Below are 12,952 nucleotides of genomic sequence, written 5' to 3'. Positions count from 1 at the left end.
TCCTGGACCAGACTATAATTCCTGATAGCTGGGACTGTATTTTATCATCTATGAATCCCCATACCCAGTAAAGCCTGGCCCAGGGCAGGTATCCATAGCTGTTCTATCAAAGGAGTAAAGGAAATAAGGCCTCCATGGAAACAACGGATGTGAAGGTGCATAGTTTAGGCCAAAGTGTGATAGATAGGCCTGTGAGGGAGGGGCATCGTACTCATTTTTAGAGTCACCAAACCCCAAACAGAGAAGGGCACAAAGTGGTAGGAAGTTAGGCTGACAGGAAGAAGAAGCCCCAGGACTGGGAAAGGACAGGACAAGGAGAAGATGCCCCACTGCACACCCCCCAAAGCTGACCAAGCAGCAGCCAGCACACAGAGGCCAAGGTAAAGGGAGCAGAATGGGAAGGATGGGAAGAAAGAAAGAGAAGAGAGACAGCCGATACCCCAAGCTCTCTGAATGCCCAGGCATCACAGCGCTGCTGTCAGAAGGGGGTGGGTCGGGGTAGGGCTCCATCTGGAGGAAATAGGAAGTGCTGTGGTGGTAATAAACAGGGTGGACATGGACGGTGGTGATGGAGGTGGTGGAGGAGGTGGTGATGGTGGAGGAGGTAGTGAAGGTGGTGGTAGAGGAGCAAGAAGAAGCAGCAGAGGCAGATGGAGAGCTGGTCCCGTGGCCTTCAGAACTGAAAGACTGTCCAGATGAAAGGCTGCGCATTCGCCTCAGAGAGACCCGGCTCGTCAAGAAGTGGCCAGCCTCGCCCTCTACCAACCTCTGAGATCCTAGGCCATGCTGTGGCTCCGTCAGGCGCTGCCGGACACTGCACTGCAGGGTAGGAGCTGCAAGGAGAGTGAACAAAGTATGAGCAAGGGCCAGCCTCCTTTGGGCTGGCAGGCAAGCAGGTTTGCCCCCGGAGAAATGCTTGCTGCAGACCACGCTGGGCTGTGGTGCCCAATCTGGAGAACGGGGCACCTCTTCCCCAAAACCTCCCACTAGGGGTCCTAAAAGGAAGGGGAAGTTGACAATGAGGTGCCCAGGGCAGTTTTAGTGGCAGCTGCAGAAGGAGCCTGGGGGCTGCTATTATTGGAAAGGAGGCAGGGCAGTGAGTGGGAGGACACAGGCAGGGCAGGGGAGGAGAGGGGTGTGGGGCAAGGTCCGGGAGAGCACTAAGAACCAGCCTTTTTTACAAAGCCAACCTCACAAAATAATTTGCAGTGTAGACAAGGATTTATACACAAACACCCCTATCACATCAGAATTAGTAATCATACGAAAGGACCCATAAAGTTGGAACAAGGGGAAAATGATAATATATCCAATTGCTGGAAAACTACACTGCTGATAAAAATGCTGCTTAAGATTTGAAAAACATACAAAAGTACCCATTAAAATGCTCAGGAAGGGCAGCCCTGGTGGCTTAGCGGTTCAGTGCCGCCCTCAGCCCAGAGTGTGGTCCTGAAGACCCAGGATCGAGTCCCACATCGGGCTCCCTGCATGGAGCCTGCTTCTCCCTCTGCCTGTGTCTCTGCCTCTCTTTCTGTGTGTGTCTCATGAATAAATAAAATCTTAAAAAATAAATAAATAAAAATAAAAAATAAAATGCTCGGGGAAAACCAAATGATACAAAATTATACGTAAAAGAAATACCTTGAGCCATAGAACACAAAAAACAACTAGATTTTGAAACAAGGCCTTTCTGCTTCTAGCCATGACCCCGTGCAACTTCCCTATTCTAAGTCCTAATCTATAAAATCCTGCAGGGTTATTGTGAGGCTTCAAGAGAGCATATTTAAAGTATCTGATACAGTTCATGGCACTCAATAAATGGTAGTGGTCATTATTACCTTGAGCACTTAAAAAAATTATTAAAAATCTCACAGACAGAAGACTGTAAGAGAAGATGCTCAAATATGGTGGGGCTATGGGTACCTTTTTTTTCATGCTCATATTTACACATTTCACCTTCCAAATTTCTTCTACTAATCATGCAGACAAAAAAGAGCCAGCTCTTGGAACAGTGCTACAAATCAGGCTCTTGGAAAATGATGGCCGCCATGCCCAGTGAAGGGTTATTTGGGCACTAGGTAACTTGGGAATGTGCTAGATCATCCCCCTTGGGCTCACTCCAAGCTCCAGCTAAAAACAGAATCTCTACCTTTAGTTTTTCTCTTCTACCCTGAGAGATGGGCCTCCCGGCCTTCTCCCTAAAGATGGGAGAATGAGCCAGGTGACAAGGGTGCCAGAAGCCACAGAGGGGCAACAAGGGAGAGAACACAATTCCATGGTGATGGAGAGCTAGGGAGGCAGGGCTTCTACGGCTGGCGGCTTTCAAGGCACAAAAGGGAGGCAGAAGAGGAAGAAGCAGCATGGAACAGGAAGAGGCAATGGGAGAAAGAGAGGAAAAGGGAGAAACATGAAAAAGAGAAAAGAGGGGAAGGATCTTTCCTTCTCTCTTTCCATCCAGCCCAGCTGGAAGAAGGGCCACCAGGACTTCTGCCTAGCAGGGCTGAAAAGAGAAGCCCAAGCCTTCCATCACCATGGGTGTTCTCTCTCTAGCCCTCAACTGAGCAGGCTGATTCTTCTCACCCCCGAACCTCTCCCTGCAGTTAGTAGGGACAGTGCTGAGGGAATAGAGGGAGCAGGCAGGGGAGCGAGGCAGGCAGGAGAAGGGGCTTATGGGGTAGGAGTGTTTGTTTAGTCCCAAAAGTTGGAAAAACAAAAGCCCCAGAGGGGCTCCTCAAACCCGGGTATTTCCAGAGGGACTGATCATCCGAGCCGGCGGATGTTGAGCAGAGAGAGCGGTCACTGAACCTACGCCCCATCAGCCAGGCAGCATCTAGGGTCCAACAGCCAGGCCAAAAGGAGAAGAGAATCTGATTTACAGAGGGCTTCAGCCCACCCTTCAGTGGGATAAGGGGACGGCTAGGGGCAAGGGGTGGGTAGCTCAGAGCTAATGAAGGTCCCTCCCAATCCACAGAACATAGGAGTCTTTAGGATCAAGACCTGCCTGCCAGGGATCCTAACCGTATTGGGCCTTTGATTAAAGCCCTGATGGGGGGGATCCCTGGGTAGCTTAGTGGTTTAGCGCCTGCCTTCAGCCCAGGGCCTAATCCTGGAGTCCCGCATCGGGCTCCTGCATGGAGCCTGCTTCTCCCTCTCCCTGTATTTCTGCCTCTCTCTCTGTGTGTGTCTCTCATGAATAAATAAATAAAATCTTAAAAAAAAAAAAAAAAAAGCCCTGATAGGGTATCACATCATGGTGACAAAGCGGCTTGGTCAAAGTATTGCTGAACAAATTTATAAACAAATCCTGTCTGGAGCTGGAATCCAGCTTGATGAAAGAATCTGGCTTTCTGAAAGTGAGCCCCTAAGCCAGCTTTGTGGGATACAGGCCTAGGCCAAGGGCTTTTCCTTAAAGGTCAATTCTATTTATCTAAAATAGCCTCTGATCTGGAGAAAATTTCAACTGGGCCACTAAGGGGTAAGTTCCTCATTCACCAAAGATTTCCCACAAAGAGTTGTCTCTTTGACTTTGCTCTATTCAGCTCTGACCACTGGTGGGGAAAGGAGGGGGAGGGAAGGCCCAGGAAAGGTTGCAGAAGTCTGAGAATTCAGGTGGAAAGCCAGACATGCTTATACAGGCGATCCCTCTGGAACAAAAACATCTTCCTGACTTGAAGGATTTAGGGCTATTGTCTCTTTAAAGGACTATTGCTTCAGGAGGCTCACACAAAAAAGGTAGAGAGAAAAAGGTATCATTCCACTTTAGCAATTAAGAATAAAGAATGTCAGGATGCCTGAGTGGCTCAGTGGCTGAGCATCTGCCTTTGGCTCAGGTCATGATCCTGGAGTCCTGGGAACGAGTCCCACAGCAGGCTCCCCAGGAGGGAACCTGCTTCTCCCTCTGCCTATCTCTCTGCCTCTCTCTCTCTCTGTGTGTCTCTCATGAATAAATAAATAAATAATCTTTAAAAAAAAAAAGAATAAATAATGCCAAAATGAAAACAAATAAAAGCACCAAAGAGTCCAATGAATACCATTTTTCTATTATGAACCACTCAAGAAGACTGTCTTTATAAAGGCACATGGGGAAGAAAAAGGAGGATGAAGGGATTTTAAAAACATAGAGTGAAGGGAGACATACTTAACACAATAGACCTAGAGGGGCAGACAGAGCATATAGCAAGGAAAAACTACCCAGAGCACAAGTACAGAGGAATATCCTGATATGAACTGTGCTTTATGAACCAAGGAGGCTGTGAACAGAACCACGTTCCTTGGTATCTACCCCACATGCTGTTTAAGTACAGCAGGAGCCAATAACTTCTCAACCTGTGTGTCAAAGGCTCCTTCCCTCATCCCCACCCAAGGGGTCACCTACATTGCATGGACAAGGGTGACACAATCTCCTCATCCATGTCATCCACATCGTCAGTCATGATGAAGTGGGCAGGATTGGGGCGCGTACTGCCCATCCAGCTGGGGTCGATGTTGAGAGCAGCCACCAGTGAGTGGATGCCAGGGTTGTTGACAATCTGGAAGCCACAGAGGATCTCAATCTGCTGCCATCGGTGCAGGCGCTCCCGCAGTGCTGCCGTCACCTCACTCAGAGCTTGCCTGGAACACATGGAAGAGAATTGAAGCCATGGGCTGCTGGAGCCCCAACAGGAATGAGGCCTCTTGGAGGAACAAGTTGGGGGAGGATGTGCCAATAAGAGACACAATTAAATCATGCACCTGAGAGTGAGGTAGGAGTCAGAGAAAAGCTGGGGTAGGAGACCAGAGCTGCCCCCTACTAGTGAAGAGGTACAACTCTGAGAATGGAGTGGACACCAGCAGAGCTGGGCAGCAGGAGCTACTTACTTCGCAGTTAGGATTTTGTGATCCACATCATCCAAGGAAGAGCTGTGGGCCACGTGGAAGGTGCCAAAGAGTGTGTTTCTCTTCTTTTTTATCTTCTCAGCCTGCAAAGATGAGGTCCTCAGCTTAAACAGAGCAGGGATTAGAGGCTGGAAAATGAGAAGTGCCTTTCTTTGGCTGGGTCCCCTCCTCTTAGCACAGCTTAGGCTGCACAAGAGAAAGGAAGAGAAGGGAAAGGAAGGGGAGGGGAGGGCAAAGAGTGGGGGAGGAAAGAAGATGGAGACAATGAGGGAAGCAGAGGGACCCCCTGCCAGTCCACTGGCCCCAGGATGGCTCTGCCCCATGGCAGGCGGAGGCTGGCAGAGTCTTCCCTCTACCTGCCTCCACCAGCTTCATCTTTCCAGAAGCAGGTGGGAGCACACCCACACCCTCATTCCCTCCTACAGAAATTTGAGGACATCATCAGGAACTATATATCAGGGAGAGAAACAGAACCTAGTATGGGGTATCTTACTGTTCAAGAGCGAGGCGGAGGGGAGGAAGCAGGGTGGGTGAAGGAAGCAGGCCAGGAGGAAAGGAGGGGACAGCAGGAGGGTATATCTCACCCCCTCCTTGGCCACCAGCAGTTGCTTCTCAGCATTTTGCTTCTTGATGTTATAGTACTGCACCTCCACCTCGTGTGTCAGCTGCAGCCACTTCTGAAGAGCCTCTGGTGCATACCATGAGCTATGTGATTCCAGTTCCTTCTCTGCTTTCCTGAGGGCCTCCCGAACCTGTGCAGCCAAGAAGATATGATCCATTTACTGCTACCAAGTCCCTCTCCAGTACCTCTGTCTGATACCACCCATCTCAGTTCTTATCTGCTACCTCATGTGAGCTTCCAACCCTCTCAAGGGGAAGAAAGGGCAAGGATTATTCTAATTTATATACCACAAGGAGGCAAGCTCAGGGGAAAGTAAACTACTCAAGGTCGCACAGTCAGTAGTGTCAACCAGATCTCAAATTGAGATTTGTTTTGCTGCCAGACCAGAGCAATATTCGCCACACAAATAGCTGCCTCTCCTGGCCAAAAGCCAATCTCGGCAATCCTCCCTGCTCTCTTGAGGGGCAGGTCAGCTTAGTGAATCATCATCTTTCTGAGAGTTGGGGTCTGTGCTTAGACCTCAAGACATCACAGTGTGACAGAAAAAGCACTTTACTGGGAACCTGGAAATCTGGTTCTGGTCCCTGGTCTGTCACTTAGCTGGCCCTGTGACTCTGAGCTGCCGATAGCAGATCTCAACTCAGTGTGAGGAAAGACTTTCTCCCTTGCAAATCCAAACCAGTTAAGGAAGGGGTAATCTCAGGAGGAGGTATGGGAACAGCTCAGTTTCATTAAAAATGATTGCTACTCTGGGAGGGGGTTGGCCTGAATGCTCTCCAGGCTCCTGTAGACCATAGGCTTGGTCTGTGATTCTCCCATTGAGCAGGGTACCCTCTACAAAGTGAGCGGATAATAATCATGCTTACTTTTAACATAGGCATTCCCAAAAGAGGCCAAGACATGAAATAACCAATGTGTAAGCAGAAATCTCCTCAGTGATTTCTCAAGCAAAGAGCATACAACGAAGCAGGCTGACACAAAGCCCTGAACATGGAAGGTCTGAGATTACACACAGATGCTATATACACTGGATACCTTGCCATCTCACCCAGAGCACAAGTACAGAGAAATATCCTGATGTGAACTGTACTTTATGAACCAAGGAGGCTGTGAGTGGAACTATGTTCCTTGTTATCTACCCCATATGCTGTTTAAGCACAGCAGAAGCCAACAACTTCTCAACTTGTATGTCAAAGGCTCTTTCCCTCATCCCCACCCAAGGGGTCACCTACATTGCATGGACAAGGGTGACCCCCAAATTCTCCATCTGGAAACTGACCTTTAGCTGGTCAGAATCCCAGAGAAAAGAGATTGAGAACCCTTATTATGGCCAGCTTCAGCCAACAGGGCAAATAACCCAGAGCAGGCCCCCGAGGTTCTCTCCATGGCCTACCACACCTTTATTCCTTAGAGAGCCAATGAGAGGACCAACCTCATGGTTTTCGTTCCTTGAAAAAGAAACTATCGCATAGCCCACCCCTGGCTTTGTAGATTTAAAATGAAGAAAAGATACCTTAGAGTCTAAAACACCAAGTCTGAAAATGTATGATCAAGCTCTACCTTGAAAAGAATGAAAGGAATGAAAGGAATGAGGAATGCTAAGGGGAAAATGGGAAGAGAAAAGAAAAAAGAGCAGAGAGAAGTGTGACATTGGGAAGGGCTGGCCTAATAGACTCAAAACTATTGAGAGAAATATTTACAAAATAGGGAACAGGAAACAGGGGCAGGGGCAGAGGTTGGGAGGTGGGGGAGAGGATGATTGGAGGCAAGGAGACAGGGACAGATACATCATGCCACACATAAGGAATAAATGCCTGAAGGAGGTAAGAGCTATGGCAAATCAGAGTATTATTTTATTCTGTGGCTATGGTTCTCAACCTGCCACACACTGGAATCACTTGAGGAACTTTACAAATACTGCTATCTGGACCCAAACCCAGATTCTGATTTCAGTGATCTAGGATGCTGGCCTGAGTATCAAAAATTTCTAATGCTCTCCAAATGACTCTAATAAGCAGCAAAGTGAATAACCATTGATCATGTGCTTTACAGTGTCACACCTGACTTCCACTTCCCCATAGGATGCAGTGGGTCATGGCAGAAGAATAATTCGTATCCAACCCAACATCTAGGAAAAGCTAAGTTACAAAAATGATGAAGTTCTTGAAAAACAAAATGATGAATTTGTCTTGAAAGCAAATTATTGTAATTATGAACATTTTTCAAAGACATCAGAGGGCTATAGAAGCAATAAGGACTAGGTCTATAGTTCTCCAAGTAGGATCCAGGGATACTTGAGTGCATCCTTTCAGAGCATCTGTGAGATCAAACTATTTTTATAATAATACTAAGACATTATTTACCTTTTTCACTCCCTTTCTCTCACAACCAAACTGCAGATTTCTCCAGAGGCTACAGGATGAGTAATATCATAACAGATTGAATATAGACACTAATGTAAGAATCCAGCAGTCTATGAAGCCAAATAGTTAAAATATTTGCAAAATTGTAAAAAAAAATCACTTCTCATTAAATTATTTTTATTTTCAAAAATGCAGTCAGTTTTCAAAAAATATTATTTGTGCCAATACATAAGGAGTTTAATATGAATTAGTAAATTTTTTTAAAGATTTTATTTATTTATTCATGAGAGACAGAGAGGGAGAGAGGCAGAGACATAGGCAGAGGGACAATCAGGCTTCATGCAGGGAACCTGATGCGGGACTTGATCCCAGGACTCCAGGATCACACCCTGAGCCGAAAGCAGACACTCAACCACTGAGCCACTCAGGCATCCCAAAATAGTAAATTTTTAAAGATTATTTGTTTTTTGTTTTTTGTAGTAGTCTCTACACCCAACATGGAGCTCAAATTCACAACCTCGAGATCAAGAGTCACAATGTTCCTCTGAATGAGCCAGCCAAATGCCCCTGAATTAGTAAATAGTTTTTAAATTTTCAGTTTTAACTTCTAACAAGGTAAATAGCAACATATTTCCCCTTTAAAAATGTTCCTTGAAGTCCTAAATAATTTTTAAGAGTGAAAGAGTCCCGAGACCAAAAAGTTTGAGAACCAGTGGACTAGATGAACTAAAAATCCAGAGAGAGGGGGAAAAGTCTTTCTAGGGGGAGTTCACAATTGTCAGTCATTTTCTTCCATGGAGGCTTTTGATGGTTCTGGGTGAGAGCTGATGCCTGGGTGTGGCCCAGGCAGTGGGACTCCACTGGGGCCCCGAGAAACCAGCCTAGCTTTTGTTGGTATTGTGGTACTAGTATGACAGATTGGAAATTGAGATGTCTCAAACATACATCCAGTTTTCTTCATTGAGCATTTATTGAGTTCTGGGGCTATTCAGGAGAACACTTAGCTAGGCCAAAGGGTGGAATAAAATCTTCAATAACTTTATAATGCTTAGGAAACAAAATACTGCATGAAGTAAGGGACCTTCCTCAAACACACTGATGGTCCTCCCCTTAAGATAGCTGCAAAATTTTGAAGCTGTGAGGAGCAGGGGGTCAAAGAGCTAAATTAAAATCCTCCAAGTGACAGACATGAATCTCTGACAATCTTTCAGGGATCAGGAGAAAGAAACTCACCAGCTCTCAAGAAAAAGGAAGGGACATGCCTGAGAAACTGGGACAAATGAGTGCTGGAGCAAGTCTTACTAAAACTACAACCCAGTTCCAACATGGCTCAATTTCTGATTGGCCTGCAATGATTAAGTCCTCACCCTACATACCTAATAGAAGAAGAGGGGAGAGCCTCTTTTTGATGAAGGATAAAATCACCTGGGGCCTCTATTATTATTTTATATACACTTTCCAGCATTTAATAACAATACAATAAATTACTAGACATGAGAAGAGGCAGGAAAATATAACCAATAATCAAGAGGAAAAATAGGCAGTCCAAAAAGTGATCCAAACGTTAGAGTTACCAGAAAAGGACTTTAAAATAACTATGATTGAAATCTTAAAGAAAATACAGAGAAGATGGACACAACAGATGGAAACATGAAAATTCTGGGCAGGAAACTAGAATCTACAAGAGAGTAAAATGAGCATTCTAGATCTGAAAAATGTAGTATCTGAGAATAGTATCCCACTGGATGGGTTAAACAGAGCAATGCTCACAGCAAGAATACAGGACTGGAGAATCAAAGATAAATCAATAGAAAATAACCAAATCAAAGCACAGACAGAAAAAAAAAAGACATAACTAAGCATAAGAGATGGGTGGACTCCAGTTAAAAGGTCTCATATGACTATTAGATTCCCAGAGGAGAGGAGAGAATGGAGCAGAAGCAATTTGTTAATATGAAAGAGAACGTGAATTCTGCAGCCAGTGGGCAAAATGCTCTGTATGTGTCGATTAGGTCAGATTGACTAATCATATTTAAATTTTTTACATCCTCACCAATATTTTTGGCTGCTTATTATTGACAGAGTTGTTTAAAACTCTCTAATTTTTATTATAAATGTGTCTATAACCCTTTTAGTTTCTTCAATTTTTGCTTTACGTATTTTAAATCTATATTGTTAGATGTATGCAAATCAAGTCCTGTTATACGTTACTGTTGGATTCACACATTTATCATTCTTGTCTCTAATAATACTTCCTGCTCTAAAGCTTGCTTTGTCTGATATTAATATAGCTACCCTTGCTTTATTTTATTCTGTGTTTGTATCATATACCTTTTCTCATCCTTTTACTTTTACACTTTTTGTATCCCTAAAGTGTGCCTCTTTAAACAGCACATATCTGGGTTTTATTTTTTATCCAATCCAACACTCTTTGCCTTTCAATTGTATTGTCTGGTCTGTTTGCATAAACCAAGTCTCAACACATTTGAAAGAACTAAAAACATTGACTATATGTTCTCTGGCCACAGCAAAATTAAATTAGAAATCAATGAGAAAGATAACCAGAGAAGCCCTCAAGTGTTTAAAAATTAGGCAACACACTTAAAATAACCATGGGCCCCCTCAAAAAAGTGCAATAGAAATTAGAAAATCTTTTACACTGAATGATAATGAAAATATGAAATACCAGAACTTAGTAAATGCAGCAGCTAACGCAGTGCTGAGCTGGAAATTTACAGCTCTAAATCCCAATGTTGGAAAAGATTAAAAATTTAAAATCAATAACCTCTTCTTCTACCTCAAGAAACTAGAAAAATAAGGGGCACCAAGCTGGCTCAGTTGGTGGAGCATGCAACTTTTGATCTCAGGGTCATGAATTTGAGTCCCAGGTTGGGTGTAGAGATTGCTTAAAAATAAAATCTTAAAAAAAAAAAAAAAAGGCTAGAAAAATAAGAGCAAGTTAAAAATTTTTTCAATGGGCATTCCACGTGGCTCAGCAGTTTAGCGTCTCCTCCTCTCCTTCCGATCCTGGAGACCCGGGATGGAGTCCCACGTTGGGCTCCCTGCATGAAGCCTGCTTCTCCCTCTGTCTGTGTCTCTCTGCCTCTCTCTCACTCTCTCTCTCTTTCATGAATAAACAAATAATTTTTTAAAATTTTTTTTCAAGGTTAAGATTTCTACACTGAAAACTATAAAACATTGCTGAGAGAAAATTTAAAAGACCTAAATAAGTGACAGGATAAACAACGCTCATGGATTGGAAGAACTGTTTGGTTAAAATGTCGATTTTCCCCCACATTAATCTATAGATTTAATGCAAAAACAATAAAAATCCCAGCAAGGCTTTTTGGCAGGGAATAGAGAAGAACAATAAAATGACAAGCTAATTATAAAAATGCAGGGGATCCCTGGGTGGCTCAGCAGTTTAGCGCTGCCTTCAGCCCAGGGCCTGGTCCTGGAGTCTGGGAATCGAGTCCCACATCTGGCTCCCTGCATGGAGCCTGCTTCTCCCTTTGCCCCTCTCTCTCTCTCTCTCTCTCTCTCTCTCTCTCTCTCTCTATGTCTCTCATGAATAAATAAATAAAATCTTTAAAAATAAAAATAAATTAAAATGCAAAGAACTTAGAAGAGCCAAGGCCATCTTGAAGAATAAAGCTGGAGAACTTACTAACAATATCAAGCCTTAGTAGAAGACAATGTGGTATATGGATAGACAAATGGACATAATAAAGTCTCTACCCGAAAAAAAAGAACCTTGACTTCTACCTTATATCATACACAAAAACACAAATATATAAAGAACTCTTACAAATCAATTATGAAGACAGACAACAATTTTTAAAATGAGATTCCCAAACAAAATGGTCAATAAATTTATGAAAAGGTGTTTCTTTTCATTAGTCGTTAGGAAAATGAATATTAAAATCACAATGAATACCACTAAATCCCTACCAGAATATGTAAAATTAAAAAGCCTAAATAAAAATACAAAGTTTTTAAGGTTGTAGCTCAACTAGAATGCTCACACATTGCTTGTGCTAGTATAGACTGGTCCAACCATTTTGGAAAACTGGCAGTTTCTAATAAAGCTAAATATTTAAATTCCCTATTATACATCCAATAGAAATAAGTGCTTATGCTCACCAAGAAACATGTGCAAGGAGGTTTATAGCAGTGTCATTCATAAAAGGAAAAAAAAAAAAGAACTGCAAACAACTCAAATGTCTACCAAAAGGAGAATAAATAGAGTATTCCCATACAATGAATTATTACTTAGCAATACAAATAAACCAACTACCACTACACACAGTAACATGGATGACTCTCACAGACATAATGCAAGTGAAAGAAACCAAGCATAAAGAAAAATACTGTATAATGCCATTTATGGGATCCCTGGGTGGCGCAGCGGTTTGGCGCCTGCCTTTGGCCCAGGGCGCGATCCTGGAGACTCGGGATCGAATCCCACGTCGGGCTCCCGGTGCATGGAGCCCGCTTCTCCCTCTGCCTGTGTCTCTGCCTCTCTCTCTCTCTCTCTGTGACTATCATGAATAAATAAATAAAATCTTTAAAAAAAAAAATGCCATTTATTTGAAGTTCAAAATCTGGTAAAACAAATCTGGTTTAGAGATTATAACCATAGTTCTCTTTGGGTGGAATATTGACAGGGGGCAGAGGGAAGCAAAAGTGAGCCTTCTGGGGTACTTAGAAGATATTCTGGGGGTGCCTGGGTGGCTCAGTCAGTTAAGTATCTGCCTTCAGCTTAGGTCATGATCTCAGGGTTCTGGGATCGAGCCCCATGTGGGGCTCCCTGCTCAGCAGGGAGTTTGCTTCTCCCTCTCCCTCTGCCGCATCTCCCCACTCAGACTCTCTCTCTCTCTCTCAAATAAATAAATAAATAATATCTTTTTAAAAAAAGATATTCGGTATCTTGATCTGGATGGTGGTTGTACAGGCACATGCTTATGTGAAAGCTCTCCAGCTGTATATTTATGATTTGTACACGTTATGTAAATACTTCGATAAAAAAGGAACAAAATAACTGTTATCCCCTATTCTTTGAAAATCACAGTGACCATTTTTGGGGCAACTT

The 12,952-nt window shown here is 43.8% G+C and overlaps 1 protein-coding gene across 5 annotated transcripts in view; it reads right to left on the bottom strand.

Moving 5' to 3' along the window:
• The window catches only part of STIM1 (stromal interaction molecule 1), a 198,676-nt gene that overhangs the window by 6,120 nt on the left and 179,604 nt on the right, over nt 1–12,952 (bottom strand). For 3 of the 5 annotated variants that reach the window (XM_038568832.1, XM_038568828.1, XM_038568831.1), the window contains exons 8-12: nt 5,460–5,627; nt 4,858–4,958; nt 4,376–4,611; nt 2,738–2,830; nt 767–833 (exon numbers count right to left, since the gene is read on the bottom strand). In XM_038568832.1, the coding sequence (XP_038424760.1) occupies nt 767–833; nt 2,738–2,830; nt 4,376–4,611; nt 4,858–4,958; nt 5,460–5,627 (665 nt within the window). The remainder of the gene's footprint in view (nt 1–766; nt 834–2,737; nt 2,831–4,375; nt 4,612–4,857; nt 4,959–5,459; nt 5,628–12,952) is intronic. The other 2 variants (XM_038568833.1, XM_038568830.1) reach the window with 1 other exon arrangement.

Source organism: Canis lupus, chromosome 21 (genome assembly GCF_011100685.1).
Source record: "Canis lupus familiaris isolate Mischka breed German Shepherd chromosome 21, alternate assembly UU_Cfam_GSD_1.0, whole genome shotgun sequence".
Taxonomy (NCBI): Eukaryota; Metazoa; Chordata; class Mammalia; order Carnivora; family Canidae; genus Canis; species Canis lupus.
The sequence above is the reverse complement of the archived record's forward strand: the minus strand, read 5'-3'. Positions and strand labels throughout refer to the sequence as shown.